This window comes from Oncorhynchus mykiss, chromosome 21, assembly GCF_057628025.1.
Source record: "Oncorhynchus mykiss isolate SJ-2025 chromosome 21, ASM5762802v1, whole genome shotgun sequence".
Taxonomy (NCBI): domain Eukaryota; kingdom Metazoa; phylum Chordata; class Actinopteri; order Salmoniformes; family Salmonidae; genus Oncorhynchus; species Oncorhynchus mykiss.
The window spans coordinates 40,066,017-40,078,647 of NC_143042.1; the positions used below are offsets into that span (position 1 = coordinate 40,066,017).

At 40.3% G+C, this 12,631-nt stretch overlaps 1 protein-coding gene across 1 annotated transcript; it reads left to right on the forward strand.

Annotated features, from left to right (window-relative positions):
* Positions 1–3,374: 3,374 nt before the first annotated feature.
* On the forward strand, positions 3,375–11,541 carry LOC110500572 (thialysine N-epsilon-acetyltransferase). The gene is made up of 6 exons (XM_021577985.3): positions 3,375–3,620; positions 4,468–4,519; positions 4,934–5,017; positions 6,069–6,170; positions 7,819–7,859; positions 9,525–11,541. Exons 1-6 carry the CDS (start codon positions 3,558–3,560, stop codon positions 9,696–9,698), a joined length of 516 nt encoding a protein of 171 aa, XP_021433660.1. The 5' UTR covers positions 3,375–3,557; the 3' UTR covers positions 9,699–11,541.
* Positions 11,542–12,631: the final 1,090 nt, after the last annotated feature.

Consider the following 12,631-nt stretch of genomic DNA (forward strand, 5'->3'; position numbering starts at 1 on the left):
TACTTGAACAGGAAGGTGGTGCGGATATCCTGGCATTCCCTGGATTCATGGTGCTTTCAAGACAACTGGGAACTTTAGAGAAAAAACCCATATTGAATCATGACGTCAGCGATCTTCAGGTCGGAGCTCTAGAAAGAGGCCAGAGTTCCTGATTTGGAATTCCGAGTTGGATGACTGTTCAAAACAGTCGGAGCTCGTTTTTTTCAAAGTTCCCAGTAGTCTTGAACTCACTGAAGTCTAAGATTTCCCAGTTCCAAGTTTCCAGTTGTTTTGAACGTGGCAGAAGTCATGCTGGATTGGCAGTATGGCCAATGCATTCAACCTTTTCTGGCCCATGAAGTTGCGTGTGAATATTTATCCTTTTAAACTTGGAAAAGAGATCCTTAAACCCAGATTTGGACCACACACCCTCTCCACTGAATAGAGGACAGGGGAAGCAAAATAGTGATATTTTGCAACGCTTGATATTTTCCGCTGGCTGCCCCTCCACCACATGAAGCACTGAGCTAGGCTGAAAAACCTGCATTTTGGAACTGCCTTATTCAAGAAAGCAAAAAAGAGACCATGATTTTAACTCAATAAAAATGTTTTACATTGTTTGCAAACTGATATGTGACAGGTATTAATGTCAAAATAACATGAAAAACAGGCTAAAAAAACAATAATAATAAAATAAAAATGGTATATTTTAGCTAAACAGTTGGGGCTCAAAAATCTAATCTAATCAAATGAAATCAAATCAAATGTTATTGGTCACATATACATATTTAGCAGATGTTATTGTGGGTGTAGTGAAGTACTTGTGTTCCTAGCTCCAACAGTGCGGTAGTATCTGACAATTCACAACAATACACACAAATCTAAAAGTAAAAGAATGGAATAAAGAAATGTATGAATATTAGGATGAGCAATTTCGGAGTGGCATTGACCAAAATACAGTAGCATACAGTTTATATACAGTTGAAGTTGGAAGTTTACATACACCTTAGCCAAATCCATTTCAACTCAGTTTTTCACAATCCCTGACATTTAATCCTAGTAAAAATGCCCTGTTTTAGGTCAGTTAGGATCATGACTTAATTTTAAGAATGTGAAATGTCAGAATAATAGTAGAGAGAATGATTTATTTCAGCTTTTATTTCTTTCATCACATTCCCAGTGGGTCAGAAGTGTACATACACTCAATTATTATTTGGTAGTATTGCCTTTAAATTGTTTAACTTGGGTCAAACATTTCATGTAGTCTTCCACAAGCTTCCCACAATAAGTTGGGTGAATTTTGGCCCATTCCTCCTGACAGAGCTGGTGTAACTGAGTCAGGTTTGTAGGCATCCTTGCTCGCACATGCTTTTTCAGTTCTGCCCACAAATGTTCTATAGGATTGAGGTCAGGGCTTTGTGATGGCCACTCTAATACCTTTGTTGTCTACTACTTTGTTGCCCTTAAGCCATTTTGCCACAACTTGGGGTCACTGTCCATTTGGAAGACCCATTTGCGACCAAGCTATAACTGATGTCTTGAGATGTTGCTTCAATATATCCACATAATTTTCCTGCCTCATGATGCCATATATTTTGTGAAGTGTACCAGTGTACCCTCCTGCAAAAGCACCCCCACAACATGATGCTGCCACCCCCGTGCTTCAAGGTTGGGAGGGAGTTCTTCGTCTTGCAAGTGTAACAGTACAACAGACCGTCCCCTCGCCCATTCCCGGGCGCGAACCAGGGAATGCACACATCAACAGTTACCCTCGAAGCATTACCCTCCCATCGCTCCACAACAGAGCAAGGGGAACTACTACTTCAAGGTCTCAGAGCAAGTGACGTCACTGATTGAAACGCTATTTAGCGCCCACGCTAACTAAGCTAGCCGTTTCACATCCGTTACACTCCCCTTTTGACCTTCCTCCTTTTTCCGCAGCAACCAGTAATCCGGGTCAACAGCATCAATGTAACAGTATAGTTTTAGACCGTCCCCTCGCCCATACCCGGGCGCGAACTAGGGACCTTCTGCACACATCAACAGTCACCCTCGAAGCATCGTTACCCATCGCTCCACAAAAGCCGCGGCCCTTGCAAGGGGAACTACTACTTCAAGGTCTCAGAGCAAGTGACGTCACTGATTGAAACGCTATTTAGCGCCCACGCTAACTAAGCTAGCCGTTTCACATCCGTTACACAAGCCTCCCCCTTTTTCCTCCAAACAGTTCTAATTTAGTTTCATCAGACCTGAGGACATTTCTCCAAAAAGTATGGTCTTTGTCCCCATGTGCAGTTGCAAACCGTTGTCTGGCTTTTTTATGGCAGTTTTGGAGCAAAAATAGCTTTTCTTTCAAAAACAAGGACATTTCTAAGTGATCCCAAACCTTTGAATGGTAGTGTATGCTGCTGCTACTGTTGATTATATATCACTTCATTCCTAGTTATACAGTATTTACATATCTACCTCAATTACATAGTACCCCTGGTACCTCGTTTATATAGCACATTTATCGTTACTCGTTGTGTATTTATAGTTACGTGTTTTACTTTTCTATTATTTCTCTATTTTCTTTCACTCTGCATTGTTGGGAAGGGACTGTAAGTAAGCATTTCACTGTTAAACTACACCTGTAGTTAACAAAGCATGTGACGAATGAAATGTGATTTGATTTGGCATTACACATATATTTCAAAATGCAAAATGTAATGGATGTCTCAGCAGATGTGCAAAGAATTTTAAACCGGGCTGAGATAGAGCAGTGTTTATGAGACAAGGGCGGATCCCCAAGGGTTATCTACGAAAAGCTGACACAAACATGTAACATGTTTTGCTCTATGACGCTCACAAGTCGTTAGAAGGGAAGGGCTTCTACATAGGAGATCATAGGAAATCCAAGGACATAGTGCCAATAATATTGTAATAAACACACATAGTTGCTGTCACAAACTCCAAACTCCACACAGTTGTCCCTAGCTAATTGCATATTCATTTCCCACTGAGAAAACAATTTCTGTACTTACAGCATTCACATAAATTCATTTTTATAAGGTTTCTGCTTTTTCAGACCGTTTGTCAATAAAAGTCATAAATGCAACTGTTTATGTCAAATTGTTTTGTGTTGTACTTGTATCCCTGGTTGTCCTGAAAATAAAATTGTTAGGCTAAATATAAGGTCTGGACATACAGATAATTGAAAGTCAGATAAATGAAAAGATGATTTTTGCTGGGGCCTCGGGGCTGATAGGGTTAAAACTGCAACGATGTTCCTCACTGTAGGCAATGACTTTGTCCATGTTCTTCCAATTCGTGCTTTTTGTGTTCGAAATTAATATTATGTAGGCCCAGTATAATTTCGAGGTCCACTGATGCTACTCGGGTTGACTGCGTTTCCTGAAGAGTTCCCACGGTCGCCACCTACGCACGGAGGGCGCTATTAAATTATTAACAGCCTAGACTTTACGGTTGTGATGTAAAAGCGAGTTTATCACGTTCCTGCACTTTTCCGGATTACTGTACCTTGGTCTGACCTCTGTCTGTCTTTTAATATTCTAAATCCTTGATATATATTTAATAATATGGATTTCTCCATTCGTGCTTCTACACTAGAAGACTGCAAAGATATCGCGCGGATGATCTTGGTGAGCTGTCACAAATGCGCGTGTGCATGGCCGCTCCGCACGTGCTTGGAATTTGGAGACATGAATGATATATTTGCATAGAAATATTACGTCAGTATCCACAATACATAGATCGCTGCTCCTCATCATGATAAATAAAATAATTTGTTTGCAGCTACTGTTAGGCTACATTGTATCCATTCTTTGTCTGGCAAAACAAAATAGTCTTATTCGATATCCTACAGTAGCCATATTGTTATTTTTATACAAATGTTTTTTTCAAACCTGGCCCCGTTATGTTGCCAAACGTTGTCGAACGTTGGACCAAATGCCATAAATGAAGCCAACGTGGTTCCTTGGTCTATATATCGGGGAGAGGAATGTTTGTTCTATATTATGTATTTCTACCGGAACCTTCCAAAACGTGTCCTGGGGTCTATTCATTAGTCAGATTCTGTTGCAACACGTTTGGTCTGTTGTAAAACTTTTTACAAAGGCAAACGTTTACTCCAAACGGCAAAACGTTTTGCAACAAAAAAACGTGTCCCTAGTGTGAGAGAGTCTTTTATAAACTGGGTGATTCGAGTCCTGAATGCTGATTGGCTGACAGCCGTGGGATAACCCATATACCAAGGTTTACTGCTCTGGTTGTAACCAGTTTATAAAAGCAATAAGGCACCTCGGGGTTGTGGTATATGGACAATATACCACAGCTAAGGCCTGTATCTAGGCACTCCCTTGTGCCCTATTAAGAATACAAGCCTTCTATGATAGTCTCAGTGCTAAATCAAAGTTATGTTTGGAATCAATAACACTAATGCCATTTTGTTAGGCCTAATGTGTATTTTATGTCCTCATGTGTCCTCAGGAACTGGCTGAATACGAGAAGGTCTTGGACCAAGTGAAAGTTACACAGAAAGGTAGATTAATCCATTCCAGCTATTTACAAAAATCCCTATTTAATTTTTTGTAATTTAAATGCCATATTTTAACGTACTTTTTCTTTCACTCAATGATGAGTTTACACTCTTCGAAAAAAGGTGCTATCTAGAACCAAAAAGGGTTCTTTGGCTGCCCCCATAGGAGAACCCTTTAAAGTACCCCTTTTTGGTTCCAGGTAGAATCGTTTTGGGTTCTATTTAGAATCCTTTCAGCAGAAGGTTCTACATGGAACCCCAAAAAGTTCTACCTGGAACCAAAAGGGGTTCTATCTAGAACCAAAAAGTGTTCTCCTATGGGGACAGCCGCAGAATCCTTTTGGAATCCTTTTTTTCTTAGAGTGTAGATCACTTGAACCCTTTCTGTTCTGTATCTTTGTCATCTCTCCCATCCAGATTTGGAGCAGGATGGGTTCATTAAAAACCCATTCTTTCATGGTATCGTCGCAGAAGTACCCGAACAACACAGGACCAAAGAGGGTGAGAGAAGAACTAACCATAGACACAGTTTCTATGTGCTGACATGACCAGGGTTGCGGTCAATTCCCTTTGAACTCCATCAATTCAGAAAGTGACTGGTAATTCAATTAATGTCTTCAAAAAGAGATTGGAGATAAATTATACTTTAAATTCATGAATTGAATTTCAAATTATTTACGAAACCGAAATAGAATGGGTCGCCACAATGCTGTTTTTGATTTTCCCAATTCAGAAACCATGTTTCATGAACTTCCATGATTTCAGATATATTATAACATCTTCTCCATCTACCCAACCCATCATAGTAACCAGGCTGGCTCCATATGTTAATTAGCTCTCTTTTTGTTACCTAACCATCCTCTGTCAGGGCTGACTATGCTGCTCTCTCTCTGCCCACTCATCATCTAAGGGGCTTGACATCATTTTTTTTATGAAGCCACCAGAACAAGAACATTATGCATTCCAACAGCTGCCAGACTCTTTCCCTTCCATAACACGTTTCTTTTTACACATTCAGAACAGAAGCTGCCTGCCTGGCCACCTGGTTCATTTCATTAACAGACACCTCTTCACATCTATTGCTGTGTGTGTGTGTGTGTGTGTGTGTGTGTGTGTGTGTGTGTGTGTGTGTGTGTGTGTGTGTGTGTGTGTGTGTGTGTGTGTGTGTGTGTGTGTGTGTGTGTGTGTGTGTGTGTGTGTGTGTGTGTGTGTGTGCCTGCGCACGTACCTACGCCTGGGGAGAGGTTTTTAGTTCTTCTGTGAGTGTGTGTCTGTTTGTTTGTGAGTGAGTGAGTTTTAAGTGTGTGTGGACATGTTTTTCTGTGTGTTCAGTATTACAGTATGTCCTGACACATAGACTTGACCTTAGTGTCTGCCTGCTTGCTTACCAGCAGATGGGCAGCATGTGTGCGTTTGTGTCTGCCTGTCTGTCCGCAAGCATGAGCAGCATGTATAAATGTATGTGTGTTTTAAGGGTGTGCGCAGTCAATATGATATATATTATTATTGATATTATTGACCTTGACCTTGATACCTGTGTGTTTGTTTGCAGGCCATGCCAAGGTGGGCTACGCACTTTACTTCTATACCTACAGCTCGTGGAAAGGACGGGCCCTCTACATGGAGGACCTGTATGTGATGCCTGAGTTCAGAGGTTAGACAGCCACTTAAGGGCCCGTCTTCACAAAGCGTCTCAGAGTAGGAGTGCTGATCTAGGATCAGCCCTCCCCACCAACCCCTTTAATCATCATGATTTAAAAATGTGTTCTAGATCAGTACTCCTACTCTGAGATGCTTTGTGAATATGGGCCTTGGTCTTGACCAGTTTTGTTTTAATCAAACAAGAGAGGAGGATTCAGAATATACAGTGCCTTTGGAAAGTAATCAGACCCCTTGACCTTTCCCACATTTTGTTACGTTACAGCCTTATTCCTCATCAATCTACTCACAATACCCCATAATGACAAAGTTAAAACAGGTTTGTTAGGGAGGTGATCAAGAACCCAATGGTCACTCTGACAGAACTCAAGAGTTCCTCTGTGGAGATGGGAAAACCTTCCGAAAGGACAACCATCTCTGCAGTACTCTTCAGTAAAAGGCACACTTCCAGACTGAAGCCACTCCTCAGTAAAAGGCACATGACAGCCCGCTTGGAGTTTGCCAAAAGGCACCTAAAGGACTCTCAGTCCATGAGAGACGAGATTCTCTGGTCTGAATGCCAAGCGTCACGTCTAGAGGAAACCTGGCACCATTCCTACAGTGAAGCATGGTGGTTGCAAGAGCATACTGTGGGGATGTTTTTCAGCGACAGGGACTGGGAGACTAGTCAGGATCGAAGGAAAGATGAACGGAGCAAAGTACAGAGAGTTCCTTGATGAAAACTTACTCGAGAACCCTCAGGACCTCAGACTGGGGTGAAGGTTCACCTTCCAACAGGACAACGACTCTAAACACACAGCCAAGACAACGCAGGAGTGGCTTCTGGAGAAGTCTCTGAATGTCCTTGAGTGGCCCAGCCAGAGCCCGGACTTGAACCCGATCGAACATCTCTGGAGAGACCTGAAAATAGCTATACAACAACTCTCCCCATCCAACCTGACAAAGCTTGAGAGGATCTACAGAGAAGAATAGGAGAAACTCCCCAAATACAGGTGTGTCAAGCTTGTAGCATCATACCCAAGAAGACTCAAGGCTGTAATTGCTGCCGAAGGTGCTTCAACAAAGTACAGAGTAAAGGGTCTGAATACTTACTGTATGTAAAAGTGATATTTCAGTTTTTACATTTTTTATTATAAATTTGCAAACTTTTCTAAAAACATGTTTTTGCTTTGTCATTAAGGGGTATAGTGTGTAGATTGATGAGGGGGAAAAAATTAATGAATCCATTTTAGAATAAGGCTGTAACAACAAAATGTGGAAAAGGTCAAAGGGTCTGAAACCTTTCCGAATGCACTGTACGTGGAGGTCTTGCAATTCACCTATCCTGCTGTCAACTTCCTGTACATCTGTTAAACTAGTGTGACGCAACATGTGCCTGATCCACTAAGCGATTGCACAGTTTGCACCTGTTTCTCTCCCATTTCCACCAGTGTACAACAAAACAAATTCTAAAAGTAGAACTCGCCTCGCACCCAAATAAATGAGTCTAGATGGTCTCCAGGAACAATATTTGTCAAACAGAAAAATGTGGACCGCACATTGATTTGTATTTTGCTTAATCAGTTCATTTATACCAACCGCATTAAGCCGATAAATAACCCTACGTTTCATATCTCATGCATGTCTCTCTTTTGGCATCACAGGTAAAGGTATCGGGAAGGCACTGATGAGCAAAGTAGCTCAGGTGGGTGATGCTGCCCTGTTACTCAACTTTGCCATATAATTAAACCCTCTGGCTGGGGTGTAATTGTATTGACAAAGCTTCCTCTTGAGTGCAATTGAAATGTGTATGAACCTTTGCACACGTGTGTTTGTGCATAATGTGAATATGTACAGTTAAAGTCGGAAGTTGACATACACTTTAGCCAAATACATTTGAATTTAGTTTTTCACTATGTTTTTCACATAATTTTCCTGCGTCATGATACTATGTATTTTGTGAAGTGTACCAGTCCCTCCTGCAGCAAATCACCCCCACAACATGATGCTGCCACCCCCGTGTTCTTCGGCTTCCAAGCCTCCCCCTTTTCCCTCCAAACATAACGATGGTCATTATGGCCAATAGTCCTATTTCTGTTTCATCAGACCAGAAGACATTTCTCAGAAAACTACGGTCTTTGTCCCCATGTGCAGTTGTAAACCGTTGTCTGGCTTTTTTTATGGTGGTTTTGGAGCAGTGGCTTCTTCCTTGCTGAGCGGACTTTCAAGTTATGTCAATATAGGACTCGTTTTACTGTGGATATAGATACTTTTGTTCCTGTTTCCTCCAGCATCTTCACATGGTCCTTTGCTGTTGTTCTGGGATTGATTTGCTCTTTTCGCACCAAAGTACGTTCATCTCTAGAAGACAGACCGCATCTCCTTCCTGAGCGGTATCACAGCTGCGTGGTCCCATGGTGTTTATACTTGTGTACTATTGTTTGTACAGATGAATGTGGTACCTTCAAGCATTTCAAAATTTCTCCCAATGAGAGACCTAGACTTGTGGAGGTCTACAATTTTTTTTATGATGTCTTGGCTGATTTATTTTGATTTTCCCATGATGTCAAGCAAAGAGGCACTGAGTTTGAAGGTAGGCCTTGGAATACATCCACAGGTACACCTCCAATTGACTCAAATGATGTCAATTAGCCTAACAGAAGCTTCTAAAGCCATAACATCATTTTCTGGAATTTTCTAAGCTGTTTAAAGGCACAGTCAACTTAGTGTATGTAAACTTCTGACCCACTGGAATTGTGATACAGTGAATTATAAGTGAAATAATCTGTCTGTAAACAATTGTTGGAAAAATTACTTGTGTCATGCACAAAGTAGATGTTCTAACCAACTTGCCAAAACTATAGTTTGTTAACAAGAAATGTATGTAGTGGTTGAAAAACTTGTTTTAATGACTCCAACCTAAGTGTATGTAAACTTCCGACTTCAGCTGTGTGTACATCTGTAGTTTATTGTAGTTTGTCCTGAAGCCTTTGCTTTTTTCGTGAGGCAAAGTGCAAAATACACAATCATGCATGTTTCCATCCGTGTGTGCACCGCTTTGTATTGCTTTTTGTTTGTATGTTTGTTATTACTTATGTTTGTGACGATATGTCAATTTATTTTATCCTCAAGCAATTTTTTTTCTCATTTGACTTTATTTGACATTTTCCTCTCTATTTCTCTATCTCTCTCTCTCTCTCTCTTACTCTCTCTCTCTATCTCTCTCTTTCTCTATCTCTCTCTTTCTCTCTCTCTGTCTCTCTCTCTATCTCTCTCTTTCTCTCTCTCTCTCTCTCTCTCTCTCTCTCTCTCTCTCTCTCTCTCTCTCTCTCTCTCTCTCTCTCTCCCTCACACCCCCCCTGTACTGTAGTTGGGCCTGGCCGCCGGCTGCACCCAGCTCAACTTCGCCGTGCTGGACTGGAACAAACCGTCTCTGGATTTCTACCTCAGCCAGGGATGTTTTGATGTGACGGCAGACATGGGGTACCACTGCATGCGCTGTGAGGGGGCAGCGCTGGAACAACTGGCCCAGGGGGACACTTAAACACCACTTGCCCCCCACTGGGTTGACGTCTGACCATTGCAATACTGAGGTCAACCTAGAACATATGCAGGGATAAAGAACCAACTCAAAGCCCCTGTCTCAATACTTAAAAAATGCACCTTTCCTTTCCTTCTTCTTTTCCTTTCCTGTAGTAAAGTAGTCACTGATTTAATATGATTGAATAGGCGAACATTAGGGAATTATTTGCATAGCTCTCATTAATCTACTAATATCAGATCAGTGATTACCTAACGAAACGAGGAAGACAGGATGTATTTTCAAAGTGTTGGAACGATGCCAATGCAATGCAAAAAGGTTGTAGCTGAACTAACAGTTCACCAACTATCTTATAGTTGTTGACATTAGTTGTGTGAACAGTAATGTGTTGTTTACCTGTGACCCCATAGCACCTTTCCCTGCTTTCTAAGCTAAGGTAAGAGACACCCATTGATAGTATGTGAGAAATCTGGTGAAACGGGAACCTATACAATACTATAAATCACATGAGAGCTTGGGACTATAAGGTTCTACAGTATGTGCATTTTTGTCAACATTTTGTTATTGACACAACCATGTTCTTTCTGTTTAAAGTACTCTTAATTCCCCAATTCCTGTTAAGTTCAAACGAAATACAAGATAAAAAGGTCTGACACCATTCAAACCAGTGGGTTTTGAAATTTAAAGCCAATTATCTCAGAATCATATTTTTTTTCAGATATAACCTTATCCCAAGCTCTCCACCTGTCAATGGATGATTATAACTACTGTATAATTGTTGTTGTGATGAAGCACAATGTGATTTTTTTCAACTGATTCCTGTTTCACCTTCAACAGGATGGAATGCCTGTTTAAGTTACTTGATTAGCTTCTGCAAGCTCAGGCTGTTGCTTTAAGCAAATATGACAAACCAAGGCTTGTAATTTGCGATAGTGATTCAAGAACATTTTTTAAAAATAGATTTATTTTAATGAAAATATGTTTGATCTGATTTATTTATTTTAAATCTCAAGATTATTAGATGGTGGGCAATAACACTACGAAAAAGGCAATTAAATATGGCATTAGCTTATAGTTCTATTCGTGGCATTTTCCATCAACAATACATTACAATATGTTGTTCACCATCAACCTATACACTAAGCAAAAACAATCAAGCAAAGCAATTACATGAAATACGGTGATTAAGCTACAGTAGATCAAAGACCAATCTTACCAGCAATTATATTAACGTACCATATAAGATAGTACTCTGGATATGTATTGCAAACAGTCTCTTTATGTCTATTGTAAATCACAACTTAGAGAGCTGTCAAGTGTAGAGCAACGATGAGGATGTTGTGGACTGGGCAGATACAGGGTCAAGTCTGTCTGTAAAAACTGACATTGGTGTGTGTGTTTTTAAATTTTTTAAATGATGGCTTGTCCACTTTCTCTCACGTCCACTTTATAGAGCACCGTTAGAGTCATTGGTAGGTGTATAACTCCTCGATAAAGGTAGCACTTTGTGGTATTTGTTGTCCAGCAGCCAAATAGTTTGTCAGAAGCAAAAACTTCAATGTTGGTATATAGGCTACAAAGAGTTACATGAGTTGAAGTCTATAGTTTACAGTGTTGCTATTAGATTTTTTTTTTTTTTACCTCCATTGAGTTGGTGTTTTAAACAAAAAGCCACTTAATCCCACTTCTGTTGTCGCTATGTAAAACAGTCAACCTTTTACACTTCGAAATCACTGTAAGAACCTTGTTTTTTTTGTGTAAACACACTTCTTGTTGCATTGAAGATGACATTAAAGGCTACTTGTTGTGAATGTTACACACTGTGGAATAAAGTGATGTGCCAATACAGTGGTGTGCTCCTATTATTTTATCATTCAATACATTCCCTTGAACCAACCAGCTATTGATAAATATACATCTGACATAAAATGTTGTCATCGTGGAAATAATGACATTTGGCTATTCTGTACAATAGGCTATTTTGCTAGAATAGCCACAATTTGGCTATATCTTCTAGTAGAATGGGCTGCTTACATTAGATCCTGTGGTAGGTAGGGTACTTGTACTCTCTATCTCTGTAGTTCCATTGATAGACGGGTCATTCCTAAAATCTTCAGGACTTGGACTGAAATAGGTTCAGGTACTAATTTTGGGTGCCGGTACTGTTTATATTTAGGTGCAGGAGCTCCACAATAGTTTTGAGCTAATATTTGAAAAGATGTGCTGGTACTCCGCTAGTCAAGCACTGACTATCTTGTGCCTTTTGGACTTTTGGAAGTAGACATTTTTACTTTTTTTGTATTATATGGGTTAAAGGGCATTTGACTTTCAGAAACAAATATTGGTCGAGCTCAGGTGCTTAAATCCACATTTTCCACCTCTGTTAGGCAGGGTAGCCTAGTGGTTAGAGCCTTGGACTAGTAGCCAAAAAAGTTGCAAGTTCAAATCCCCCAGCTGACAAGGTACAAATCTGTCATTCTGCCCCTGAACCCACTGTTCCCTGGTAGGCCGTCATTGAAAATAAGAATTTGTTCTTAACTGACTTGCCTTGTTAAATAAAGGTAAAATAAAATAGGCGCATAATCCTAACAGGGTGGAAATGTGGAGCCTAAATAAGCCATAGCTTTGTGGGTAATTGAGAATGAGCTAGCATAATGGTAAACAATTGAATAGGATTTTAACTTCTATATAAAACTTTTCTTTAAATGTTTTATTATGTGATTAATTTTCTCTATACTTTTTCCAAAGAGGGTGGAGACAAAGAGACAAACATCATGGCACAATGGGTCGTCACTAGGTTCCACAATAGCAAAGTCATAATTAATGGCGAAACCCTGCCTACTTCTACAATTTATCTTCTTCAAATTTGATTTTAATCCTAACCTTAATCACACTGCTAATCACATCTGGAGGAAACCTGGCACCATCCCTACGGT